This window comes from Nerophis ophidion, linkage group LG23 (assembly GCF_033978795.1).
Source record: "Nerophis ophidion isolate RoL-2023_Sa linkage group LG23, RoL_Noph_v1.0, whole genome shotgun sequence".
NCBI classification, from domain to species: domain Eukaryota; kingdom Metazoa; phylum Chordata; class Actinopteri; order Syngnathiformes; family Syngnathidae; genus Nerophis; species Nerophis ophidion.
Window position 1 is genome coordinate 35,038,579 of NC_084633.1, and position 14,861 is coordinate 35,053,439.

Genomic DNA, 14,861 nt, shown 5'->3' on the forward strand with positions numbered 1-14,861 from the left:
GCAAGGAAGTTAGAGATTTTACCATCTACGGTCCGTAAAATCATTAAAAGGTTCTGGAGAAATCACTGCACGTAAGCAATGATATTACGGACCTTTGATCCCTCAGTGGTATGGTACTGCATCAAAAACCGAAATCAGTGTGTAAAGGATATCAATAACCATCCGGATTGTTATAGACGCAAAGTTCAAAAGCCAGCATGTGTGATGGTATGGGGGTGTATTAGTGCCCAAGGCATGGGTAACTTACACATCTGTGAAGGCACCATTAATGCTGAATGGTCCATACAGGTTTTGGAGCAACATATGTTGTCATCCAAGCAACGTTATCATGGACGCCCCTGCTTATTTCAGCAAACACTGCCAAGCCACGTGTTACAACAGCGTGGCTTTGTAGTAAAAGAGTGCGGGTACTCTCCTGGCCTGCCTGCAGTTCTTACATGTCTCCCTTTGAAAATGTGTGGCGCATTATGAAGCGTAACTAACACAATTTCCCAACTCACATGGAAACGGGGTTTGTATAATACGACAGCGGAGACCCCGGACTGTTGAACGACTGAAGCTCTACATAAAACAAGAATGGGAAAGAATTCCACTTTCAAAGCTTCAACAATTAGTTTCCTCAGTTCCCAAACATTTATTGAGTGTTGTTAAAAGAAAAATGTGATGTAACACAATGGAGAACATGCCCTTTCCCAACTACTTTGGCACGTGTTGCAGCCATGAAATTCCAATGTAATTATTATTTGCAAAAAAAAAAAGAAAGTTTATGAGTTTGAACATCAAATATCTTGTCTTTGGAGTGCATTCAACTGAATATGGTTTGAAAAGGATTCGCAAATCATTGTATTCTGCTTATATTTACATCTAACACAATTTCCCAACTCACATGGAAACAGGGTTTATATATATATATATATATATATATATATATATATATATATATATATATATATATATATATATATATATATAATATATATATATATATATATATATATTATTATTTAACACACAAATGTGTTTATGTATGTATTTACTGTATGTATGTGTGTATATATGTATGTATATATGTACTGTATGTATGTATGTGTGTATATATATATATACAGTGCCTATGGAGGTACAGTATGTATGTATGTCCATAGGAAAGAAGGCGGTTGACTTAGTTGGAGTTAAATACAGTTGGGTGTTAGCACAGCAGATGTACCAATCATGTGGGGTTATTTTGTTAAAGAGACACACACACGCACGCACACACACACACACACACACACACACGGAGGCTTTGATGGACACACTATCACTCCTTGTGTTTGGTATCACATGGATGATCAGTATCGTTTTAGCATCACTGCTCAACACCAACGATGCTCATGGATCAATAACGGGTTGTTGTTTTGTCTGCAGGTGCGCTACCTGAGCCTGATGTGAACGGAGGCATGGAGGACAAGGTGAGGCCTGCGGACAAGGTGTCTTTCTTCCTCTCACCCGAGACACACTTCTTATTTTATGTGCTTTGCTTTCTTCCACACACGACATACAACATTCCCACTTATTATTATTATTATTATTATTGTCATACATGGCCAAATGCACCTCCTGTGCAGAAGAGTTTGTGAGAAAGAAAGAAGTCTTGTGTCATGCTTGCATAAGCAGCTGATTGAGAAGGTCAAGAGGTCATCTCTCAGGTGTGGACTTTGGCAGGGCGGAGCTGCAGTTTGGGTTAAAAATTAAAACATCTTTATGAAAATCCAAGTGTGGTCAAATGCTGACATGTTGTTTTCAGACACTCTCATAAAGTCCAACAAGAAGCTGACAGACGGCAGGAATATATATATACATACATACATACATTCATACATACATACATACGTACATATATACATACATACAGACATACATATATACATACTATTATACATACATACATACGTACATATATACACACATATATAAATACATACATACATACGTACATATATACATACATACATACATACATATATACATACACTTATACATACATACGTACATATATACACACATATATACGTACATACATACATACATACGTATGGGGCGGTATAGCTCGGTTGGTAGAGCGGCCGTGCCAGCAATTTGAGGGTTGCAGGTTCGATTCCCGCTTCCGCCAACCTAATCACTGCCGTTGTGTCCTTGGGCAAGACACTTTACCCACCTGCTCCCAGTGCCACCCACACTGGTTTAAATGTAACTTAGGTATTGGGTTTCACTATGTAAAGCGCTTTGAGTCACTAGAGAAAATGCGCTATATAAAATATCATTCACTTACATACATACGTACATATATACACACATACATACATACGTACATATATACACACACATGTACGTACATACATACATACACACATACATGCATATACACACACATACATACATATAAGCATACATACACCCACACATACATACATACATACACACACACATACATTCACACATATATACATACATACGTACATATATACACACATATATACGTACATACATACATACATGCACACATACATGCACACACACACACACACATATATACACACATACATGCATATACACACACATACATACATACAAGCATACATACACACATACATACACACACACACATATATACAGACATATGTATACATACTCATACGTACATACGCATACATACATACACACATATATATATATATACATACACACATACACACACATTCATACATACATGCATGCATACATACATACATATATATCCATACATACATACATACAAACACATTCATGCATACATACATGCATACATACATACATGCATGCATACATACACATATATATATATATACATACATACATACACACACATTCATACATACATGCATACATACATACATGCATACATACATACACACATATATATATATACATACATACACACACATTCATACATACATGCATACATACACACACATACATACACATACATCCATACATACACACACACATATACAAACCCCGTTTCCATATGATTTGAGAAATTGTGTTAGATGTAAATATAAACAGAATACAATGATTTGCAAATCCTTTTCAACCCATATTCAGTTGAATATGCTACAAAGACAACATATTTGATGTTCAAACTCATAAACTTTATTTTTTTTCTGCAAATAATAATTAACTTAGAATTTCATGGCTGCAACACGTGCCAAAGTAGTTGGGAAAGGGCATGTTCACCACTGTGTTACATCACCTTTTCTTTAAACAACACTCAATAAACGTTTGGGAACTGAGGAAACTAATTGTTGAAGCTTTGAAAGTGGAATTCTTTCCCATTCTTGCTTGATGTAGAGCTTCAGTCGTTCAACAGTCCGGGGTCTCAGCTGTCGTATTTTACGCTTCATAATGCGCCACACATTTTCCATGGGAGACAGGTCTGGACTGCAGGCGGGCCAGGAAAGTAACCGAAACCATGCTTGGCATTGTCTTGCTGAAATAAGCAGGGGCGTCCATGATAACGTTGCTTGGATGACAACATATGTTGCTCCAAAACCTGTATGGACCATTCAGCATTAATGGTGCCTTCACAGATGTGTAAGTTACCCATGCCTTGGGCACTAATGCACCCCCATACCATCACACCTGCTGGCTTTTCCACTTTGCGCCTATAACAATCCGAATCGTTATTTTCGTCTTTGTTCCGGAGGACACCACGTTCACAGTTTCCAAATATAATTTGAAATGTGGACTCGTCAGACCACAGAACACTTTTCCACTTTGCATTAGTCCATCTTAGATGAGCTCGGGCCCGTTCCTTGGTGTTTTTGATAATAGGGTTTTGCTTTGCATAGTAAAGTTTTAACTTGCACTTACAGATGTAGCGACCAACTGTAGTTACTGACAGTGGTTTTTTTGAAGTGTTCCTGAGCCCATGTGGTGATATCCTTTGCACACTGATGTTGGTTTTTGATGCAGTACCGCCTGAGGGATCAAAAGTCCGGAATATCATCGCTTGCGTGCAGTGATTTCTCCAGATTCTCTGAAACTTTTGATGATTTTACGGACCGTAGATGGTAAAATCCCTAAATTCCTTGCAATAGCTCGTTAAGAAATGTTGTTCTAAAACTGTTCGACAATTTGCTTACAAATTGGTGACCCTCGCCTCATCCTTGTTTGTGAATTACTTAGCATTTCATGGAAGCTTCTTTTATACCCAATCATGGCACCCACCTGTTCCCAATTAGCCTGCACACCTGTGGGATGTTCCAAATAAGTTTTTGATGAGCATTCCTAAACTTTATCAGTATTTATTGCCACCTTTCCCAGCTTCTTTGTCACATGTTGCTGGCATCAAATTCTAAAGTGTGGTTTTTTTTAAGTGTTCCTGAGCCCATGTGGTGATATCCTTTACACACTGATGTCAAAAGTATATGTACAGCAATGTTGATATATGCTTACGTGTCCTTTGGCAAGTTTCACTGCAATAAGGCGCTTTTGGTAGCCATCCACAAGCTTCTGGTTCAATTCTTGACCACTCCTCTTGACAAAATTGGTGCAGTTCAGCTAAATTTGTTGGTTCTCTGACATGGACTTGTTTCTTCAGCATTGTCCACACGTTTAAGTCAGGACTTTGGGAAGGCCATTCTAAAAACTTTCATTTAAGGCTGATTTAGCCAATCCTTTATCACTTTTGAGGTGTGTTTGGGGTCATTTTTCCTGTTGGAACACCCAACTGCGCCCAAGACCCAACTTCCGGGCTGATGATTTGAGCTTTTCCTGAAGAATTTGGAGGTAATCCTCCTTCTTCATTGTCCCATTTACTCACTGTAAAGCAGTAGTTCCATTGGCAGCAAAACAAGCCCGGAGAATAATACTACCACCACCATGCTTGACAGTATGCATGGTGTTCCTGGGAATAAAGGCCTCACCTTTACTCCTCCAAACATATTGCTGGGTATTGTGGCCAAACCGCTCCGTTTTTGTTTCTTTTGACCACAGAACTTTCCTCCAGAAGGTCTTATCTTGGTCCATGTGGTGTCAGCTGAAACAAAAATGGAGCTGTTTGGCTACAATACATACAACTCTGATATAAAAATAGAACACCCTCTGCACAACAGATCACAAGCACAATGATGCCACCGTGTGGTGGTAACTAGTACTGCATCAAGGCTGTTAATATGAATACAAGTCAACTTTTAAATACATTTTAAAGTATTTAGTAACGAGCACAGACTAAAAGACCGTCCCAAGTATAGAAATAGTAGAATGTAAAAATGTGCACACAGTAAATGTGTGTTAACCTCTAGATCATTATTTTATTTGTATTATTAGTACTCTCATTATCTGTCCTTTGGAACTTAAAGACGTGCTACATGTTGATGAATTATTTACAATATTATCTTTTGTGGGATTTTTGTGTAAGTGGATGTATTTTACCTCATTCTATTCATTTCAACCTGAAAATCATGCATTTCCCAAAGTAACCACACTAACATTAGCATGCTAGCGTCCCATGCTAATATGTTAGCTCATTTTTAATATATGAAGATAAAACATGGATTTTAGTACTTGAATCACCTTAGATGTACACTAACTTGTCGAATGTTATCATGCTAACATATCATGCTAACGTTTTATGGCAGCATTTTAGCTAATTTTGATCATTTAAACCTAAAACCATGGATTTTGATACTTTAGTACTTGCGTCATCTTAGAAGTACACTAACTTTACCGATCTTGTCGTGCTAATATTAGCATGCTAACGTTTCATGGTAGCATTCGAGCCAATTTTGATCACGGATTTTGATACTTGCCGCTAACTTAAAATTATGCTAACTTTTCCAAAGTTCTCATGCTAACTTTATCATGCTAATGTTCCATGCCAGCATTTTAGCTAATTTTGATCATTTAAACCTAAAAATCAAGGATTTTGATACTTGCCGCTAAATTAAAATTATGCTAACTTTTCCAAAGTTCTCATGCTAACTTTATCATGCTAAAGTTTCATGGTAGCATCCGAGCCAATTTTGATCATTTAAATCTAAAAATCACGGATTTTGATACTTGCCGCTAACTTAAAATTATGCTAACTTTTCCAATGTTCTCATGCTAACTTTATCATACTAATGTTTCATGCCAGCATTTTAGCTAATTTTAAACATTTAAATCTAAAAATCAAGGATTTTGATACTTGCCGCTGACTTAAAATTATGCTAACTTTTCCAATGTTCTCATGCTAACATATGCTAACGTTTTATGGCAGCATTTTAGCTCATTTTGATCATTTAAACCTAAAACCATGGATTTTGATACCTTGGTACTTGCGTCATCTTAGAAGTACACTAACTTTACCGATCTTGTCGTGCTAATATTAGCATGCTAACGTTTCATGGTAGCATTCGAGCCAATTTTGATCACGGATTTTGATACTTGCCGCTAACTTAAAATTATGCTAACTTTTCCAAAGTTCTCATGCTAACTTTATCATGCTAATGTTCCATGCCAGCATTTTAGCTAATTTTGATCATTTAAACCTAAAAATCAAGGATTTTGATACTTGCCGCTAAATTAAAATTATGCTAACTTTTCCAAAGTTCTCATGCTAACTTTATCATGCTAAAGTTTCATGGTAGCATCCGAGCCAATTTTGATCATTTAAATCTAAAAATCACGGATTTTGATACTTGCCGCTAACTTAAAATTATGCTAACTTTTCCAATGTTCTCATGCTAACTTTATCATACTAATGTTTCATGCCAGCATTTTAGCTAATTTTAAACATTTAAATCTAAAAATCAAGGATTTTGATACTTGCCGCTGACTTAAAATTATGCTAACTTTTCCAATGTTCTCATGCTAACATATGCTAACGTTTTATGGCAGCATTTTAGCTCATTTTGATCATTTAAACCTAAAACCATGGATTTTGATACCTTGGTACTTGCGTCATCTTAGAAGTACACTAACTTTACCGATCTTGTCGTGCTAATATTAGCATGCTAACGTTTCATGGTAGCATTCGAGCCAATTTTGATCACGGATTTTGATACTTGCCGCTAACTTAAAATTATGCTAACTTTTCCAAAGTTCTCATGCTAACTTTATCATGCTAATGTTCCATGCCAGCATTTTAGCTAATTTTGATCATTTAAACCTAAAAATCAAGGATTTTGATACTTGCCGCTAAATTAAAATTATGCTAACTTTTCCAAAGTTCTCATGCTAACTTTATCATGCTAAAGTTTCATGGTAGCATCCGAGCCAATTTTGATCATTTAAATCTAAAAATCACTGATTTTGATACTTGCCGCTATCTTAAAATTATGCTAACTTTTCCAATGTTCTCATGCTAACTTTATCATACTAATGTTTCATGCCAGCATTTTAGCTAATTTTGATCATTTAAATCTAAAAATCAAGGATTTTGATACTTGCCGCTGACTTAAAATTATGCTAACTTTTCCAATGTTCTCATGCTAACTTTATCATACTAATGTTTCATGCCAGCATTTTAGCTCATTTTGATCATTTAAATCTAAAAATCAAGGATTTTGATACTTGCCGCTGACTTAAAATTATGCTAACTTTTCCAATGTTCTCATGCTAACTTTATCATGCTAATGTTTCATGCCAGCATTTTAGCTAATTTTGATCATTTAAACCTAAAACCATGGATTTTGAGACTTTAGTACTTGCGTCATCTTAGAAGTACACTAACTTTTCCGATCTTGTCGTGCTAATATTAGCATGCTAACGTTTCATGGTAGCATTCGAGGCAATTTTGATCATTTATACCTAAAAATCACGGGTTTTGATACTTGCCCCTGACTTAAAATTATGCTAACTTTTCCAATGGTCTCATGCTAACTTTATCATCCTAATGTTTCATGCCAACATTTTAGCAAATTTTGATTATTTAAACCTAAAAATCAAGGATTTTGATACTTGGCGCCATTTTATAATTATGCTAACTTTTCCAATGTTCTCATGTTAACTTTTATCATGCTAAAGTTTCATGCCAGCATTTTAGCTAATTTTGATCATTTAAACCTAAAAGTCACGGATTTTGATACTTGCCGCTGACGTAAAATTATGCTAACTTTTCCAATGTTCTCATGCTAACTTTATCATGCTAATGTTTCATGCCAGCATTTTAGCTAGTTTTGATCATTTAAACCTAAAAATCAAGGATTTTGATACTTGGCGCCATCTTATAATTATGCTAACTTTTCCAATGTTCTCATGCTAACTGTATCATGCTAAAGTTTCATGCTAGCATTTGAGCTCATTTTAATAATGTCAGTGTAAAAATAATGCATTCTAATACTTTAATACTTTAATCATCTTAGAAGTACACTAACTTTTCCGATGTTATCGTGCTAATATTAGCCTGCTAACGTTTCATGGTAGCATTCAAGCCAATTTTGATCATTTAAACCTAAAAATCACGGGTTTTGATACTTGCCGCTAACTTAAAATTATGCTAACTTTTCCAATGTTCTCATGCTAACTTTATCATGCTAATGTTTCATGCAAGCATTTTAGCTAATTTTGATCATTTAAATCTAAAACCATGGATTTTGATACTTTAGTACTTGCGTCATCTTAGAAGTACACTAACTTTTCCGATCTTATTGTGCTAATATTAGCATGCTAACGTTTCATGGTCGCATTCGAGACGATTTTGATCATTTAAACCTAAAAATCACGGATTTTGATACTTGCCGCTGACTTAAAATTATGCTAACTTTTCCAAAGTTCTCATGCTAACTTTATCATACTAATGTTTCATGCCAGCATTTTAGCTAATTTTGATCATTTAAATCTAAAAATCAAGGATTTTGATACTTGCCGCTGACTTAAAATTATGCTAACTTTTCCAATGTTCTCATGCTAACTTTATCATGCTAATGTTTCATGCCAGCATTTTAGGTAATTTAGATAATTTAAACCTAAAACCATGGATTTTGATACTTTAGTACTTGCGTCATCTTAGAAGTACACTAACTTTTCCGATCTTGCCGTGCTAATATTAGCATGCTAACGTTTCATGGTAGCATTCTAGCCAATTTTGATCATTTATACCTAAAAATCACAGGTTTTGATACTTGCCCCTGACTTAAAATTATGCTAACTTTTCCAATGGTCTCATGCTAACTTTATCATGCTAATGTTTCTTGCCAGCATTTTAGCCAATTTTGATCATTTAAACCTAAAAATCAAGAATTTTGATACTTGGCGCCATCTTATAATTATGATAAGTTTTCCAATGTTCTCCTGCTAACTTTATCATGCTAAAGTTTCATGCTAGCATTTGAGCTCATTTTAATAATTTCAGTGTAAAAATCATGCATTCTAATGCTGCTGTGTTGGATCCGCTTTGGACTGGACTCTCGCGACTGTGTTGGATCCATTATGGATTGAACTTTCACAGTATCATGTTAGACCCGCTCGACATCCATTGCTTTCCTCCTCTCCAAGGTTCTCATAGTCATCATTGTCACCGACGTCCCACTGGGTCATTATTGTCACCGATGTCCCACTGGGTGTGAGTTTTCCTTGCCCGTATGTGGGCCTACCGAGGATGTCGTAGTGGTTTGTGCAGCCCTTTGAGACACTAGTGATTTAGGGCTATATAAGTAAACATTGATTGATTGATTAATACTTCCGTCATCTCAGAAGTACACTAACTTTTCCGATCTTGTCGTTCTAATATTAGCATGCTAACGTTTCATGGTAGCATTCGAGCCAATTTTGATCATTTAAACCTAAAAATCACGGGTTTTGATACTGGCCGCTAACTTAAAATTATGCTAACTTTTCCAATGTTCTCATGCTAACTTTATCATGCTAATGTTTCATGCCAGGATTTTAGCTAATTTTGATCATTTAAACCTAAAAATCAAGGATTTTGATACTTGGCGCCATCTTATAATTATGCTAACTCTTCCAATGTTCTCATGCTAACTTTATCATGTTAAAGTTTCATGCTGAGCTCATTTTAATAATTTCAATGTAAAAATCATGCATTCTAATACTTTAATACTTGAATCATCATAGAAATACGCTAACTTTTCCGATGTTATTGTGCTAATATTAGCATGCTGGCGTTTCATGCCAGCATTTAAACTCATTTTGATCATTTATCTCTAAAATTCATGAATTTTAATCAGTTAACACTTGCATCATCTTTGAAGTACACTAACTTTTCCGATGTTATCGTGCTAATATTAGCGTACTAACATTTCATGCTATCATTCGAGCTCATTTTAATCCTTTAAACCTAAAACCATGGATATTGATAGTTGGCACCATCTTATAACTATGCTAACTTGTCTAATGTTCTCATGCTAATATTAGCATGCTAACATTTCAAGCCAGCATTTGAGCTAATTTTGATCATTTAAATCTAAAAATCACGCATTTTAATACTTAACTACTTGCTTCATCTTAGAAGTACACTAACTTTTCCGATGTGGTCGTGCTAATATTAGCATTCTAACGTTTCATGCTAGCATTCGAGCCAATTTTGATCATTTAAACGTAAAACTTACGGATTTTGATACTTGCCGCTATCTCATAATTATCCTAACTTTCCAATGTTCTAATGCTAACGTTTCATTCCAGCATTTTAGCTAATTTTGATCATTTAAACCTAAAAATCAAGGATTTTGATACTTGGCGCCATCTTATAATTATGCTAACTTTTCCAATGTTCTCATTCTATCTTTTTCATGCTAGCATTTGAGCTCATTTTAATAATTTCAATGTAAAAATCATGTATTCTAATACTTTAATACTTGAATCATCTTAGAAGTACGCTAACTTTTCCGATGTTATTGTGCTAATATTAGCATGCTGGCGTTTCATGCCAGCATTTGAGCTCATTTAGATCATTTAAATCTTAAAATCATGGATTTTAATCAGTTAACACTTGCATCATCTTTGAAGTACACTAACTTTTCCGATGTTATCGTGCTAATATTAGCGTACTAACATTTCATGCTAGCATTCGAGCTCATTTTAATCCTTTAAACCTAAAACCATGGATATTGACAGTTGGCACCATCTTATAACTATGCTAACTTTTCTAATGTTCTCATGCTAATTTTAGCATGCTAACGTTTCATGCCAGCATTTGAGTTAATTTTGATCATTTAAATCTAAAAATCACGCATTTTAGTACTTAACTACTTGCGTCATCTTAGTAGTACACTAACTTTTCCGATGTTGTCGTGCTAATATTAGCATGCTAATGTTTCACGCCTGCATTTGAGCTAATTTTGATCATTTAAATCTAAAAATCACGCATTTTAATACATAACTAATTGCTTCATATTAGAAGTACACTAACTTTTCCGATGTTGTCGTGCTAATTTTAGCATGCTAACGTTTCATGCTAGCATTTGAGCCAATTTTGATCATTTAAACCTAAAAATCACGGATTTTGATACTTGCCGCTATCTTATAATTATGCTAACGTTCCAATGTTCTAATGCTAACGTTTCATGCCAGCATTTGAGCTAATTTTGATAATTTAAACCTAAAAATCAAGGATTTTGATACTTGGCGCCATCTTATAATTATGCTAACTTTTCCAATGTTCTCATGCTAACTGCATCATGCTAAGGTTTAATGCTAGCATTTGAGCTAATTTTAGTCATTTCAATGTAAAAATCAGGCATTCTAATACTTTAAAACTTGCATCATCTTAGAAGTACACTAACTTTGTCAATGTTATCATGCTAATATTATTGTGCTTGCATTTCATACTAGCATTTGAGCTCATTTTGATCATTTAAACCTAAAAATCATGGATTTTAATACTTGGCGCCATTTTATAGTTATACTAACTTTACCAATGTTCTCATGCTAATTTTATCATGCTAACATTACATGCTAGCATTTTTAGGTAATTTTGATCATTTAAATGTAAAAATCATGCATTCTAATACTTTAATACTTGGATCATCTTAGATGTACACTAACTTTTCCGATGTTATCATGCTATACTAGCGTAGTAACATTTCATGCTAACATTCAAGCTCATTTTGATAATTTAAACTTAAAAATCACGGATTTTGATACTTTAGTATTTGCATCATCTTAGAAGTACACTAACTTTTGCAATGTTTTTGTGTTAATATTAGCGTACTAACATTTAGTGCTAGCATTCGAGACAATCTTGATCATTTAAACTTAAAAAACATGGATTTTGATACATGGCACCATCTTAGAAATACGCAAAATTTTCCGATGTTATCATGCTAACATTAGCATGCTAGCTTTTTAGCTAATTGACCATTTTAACTTGAAATTCATAAATTTGGAGACATGTCAATATTATGTCACCACGCTCCCGAGAATATTGTTGTTTGAATTCAACACACAACTTCACCACGCTCCCTAGGATATTGTTGTTTATATTCAACACACAACTTCACCACGCTCCCTAGAATATTGTTGTTTAAATTCAACACACAACTTCACCACGCTCCCCAGGATATTGTTGTTTATATTAGACACACAACTTCATCACGCTCCCTAGAATATTGTTGTTTAAATTCAACACACAACTTCACCACGCTCCCTTGAATATTGTTGTTTAAATTCAACACACAACTTCACCACGCTCCCTTGAATATTGTTGTTTAAATTCGTCTGCCTCACAATACGAAGGTCCTGCAGTCCTGGGTTCAAATCCAGGCTCGGTATCTTTCTGTGTGGAGTTTGCATGTTCTCCCCGTGAATGCGTGGGTTCCCTCCGGGTACTCCGGCTTCCTCCCGCTTCCAAAGACATGCACCTGGGGATAGGTTGATTGGCAACACTAAATTGGCCCTAGTGTGTGAATGTGAGTGTGAATGTTGTCTGTCTATCTGTGTTGGCCCTGTGATGAGGTGGCGACTTGTCCAGGGTGTACACCACCTTCCGCCCGATTGTAGCTGAGATAGGCGCCAGCGCCCCCCGCGACCCCGAAAGGGAATAAGCGGTAGAAAATGGATGGATGGAAATTCAACACACAACTTCACCACGCTCCCTAGAATGTTGTTGTTTAAATTCAACATACAACTTCACCACGCTCCCTAGAATATTGTTGTTTAAATTCAACACACAACTTCACCACGCTCCCTGGAATATTGTTGTTTAAATTCAACACACAACTTCACCACGCTCCCTAGAATATTGTTGTTTAAATTCAACCCACAACTTCACCACGCTCCCTAGAATATTGTTGTTTAAATTCAACCCACAACTTCACCACGCTCCCTAGATCATTGTTTGAATTCAACACACAGCTTTACCACGTTCCCTAGAATATTGTTGTTCAAATTTCAGTCACAACTTCACCACGCTCCCTAGAATATTGTTTAAATTCCACTCACAACTTCACCCCGCTCCCTAGAATATTGTTGTTTAAATTCAACACACAACTTCACCGCGCTCCCTAGAATATTGTTGTTTAAATTCAACACACAACTTCACCACACTCCCTAAAATATTGTTGTTTAAATTCCACACACAACTTCACCACGCTCCCTAGAATATTGTTGTTTAAATTCAACACACAAATTCACCACGCTCCCTAGAATATTGTTGTTTAAATTCAACACACAACTTCACCACGCTCCCTAGAATATTGTTGTTTAAATTCAACACACAACTTCACCACACTCCCTAGAATATTGTTGTTTATATTCAACACACAACTTCACCACGCTCCCTAGAATATTGTTGTTTAAAATCAACACACAACTTCACCACGCTCCCTAGAATATTGTTGTTTAAATTCAACCCACAACTTCACCACGCTCCCTAGAATATTGTTGTTTAAATTCAACACACCGCTTCACCACGTTCCCTAGAATATTGTTGTTTAAATTTCAGTCACAACTTCACCACACTCCCTACAATATTGTTTAAATTCCACTCACAACTTCACCACGCTCCCTAGAATATTGTTGTTTAAATTCAACACACAACTTCACCACGCTCCGTAGAATATTGTTATTTAAATTCAACACACAACTTCACCACGCTCCCTAAAATATTGTTGTTTAAATTCAACCCACAACTTCACCACGCTCCCTAGAATATTGTTGTTTAAATTCGACACACAACTTCACCACGCTCCCTTGAATATTGTTGTTTAAATTCAACACACAACTTCACCACGCTCCCTAGAATATTGTTGTTTAAATCCAACCCACAACTTCACCACGCTCCCTAGAATATTGTTGTTTAAATTCAACACACAACTTCACCACGCTCCCTAGAATATTGTTGTTTAAATTCAACCCACAACTTCACCACGCTCCCTAGAATATTGTTGTTTAAATTCAACACACCGCTTCACCACGTTCCCTAGAATATTGTTGTTTAAATTTCAGTCACAACTTCACCACGCTCCCTAGAATATTGTTTAAATTCCACTCACAACTTCACCACGCTCCCTAGAATATTGTTGTTTAAATTCAACACATAACTTCACCACGCTCCCTAGAATATTGTTTAAATTCCACTCACAACTTCACCGCGCTCCCTAGAATATTGTTGTTTAAATTCAACACACAACTTCACCACGCTCCCTAGAATATTGTTGTTTAAATTCAAGACACAACTTCACCACGCTCCCTAAAATATTGTTGTTTAAATTCAACCCACAACTTCACCACGCTCCCTAGAATATTGTTGTTTAAATTCAACACACAACTTCACCACGCTCCCTTGAATATTGTTGTTTAAATTCAACACACAACTTCACCACGCTACCTAGAATATTGTTGTTTAAATCCAACCCACAACTTCACCACGCTCCCTAGAATATTGTTGTTTAAATTCAACA

The 14,861-nt window shown here is 35.7% G+C and overlaps 1 protein-coding gene across 3 annotated transcripts in view; it reads left to right on the forward strand.

The window, feature by feature from the left end:
* The window catches only part of nherf1b (NHERF family PDZ scaffold protein 1b), a 117,265-nt gene that overhangs the window by 90,319 nt on the left and 12,085 nt on the right, over positions 1-14,861 (forward strand). For 2 of the 3 annotated variants that reach the window (XM_061884259.1, XM_061884256.1), the window contains one exon: positions 1,408-1,469. In XM_061884259.1, coding sequence (XP_061740243.1) covers positions 1,408-1,469 — 62 coding nt within the window. The remainder of the gene's footprint in view (positions 1-1,407; positions 1,470-14,861) is intronic. The other variant, XM_061884257.1, reaches the window with a different exon arrangement.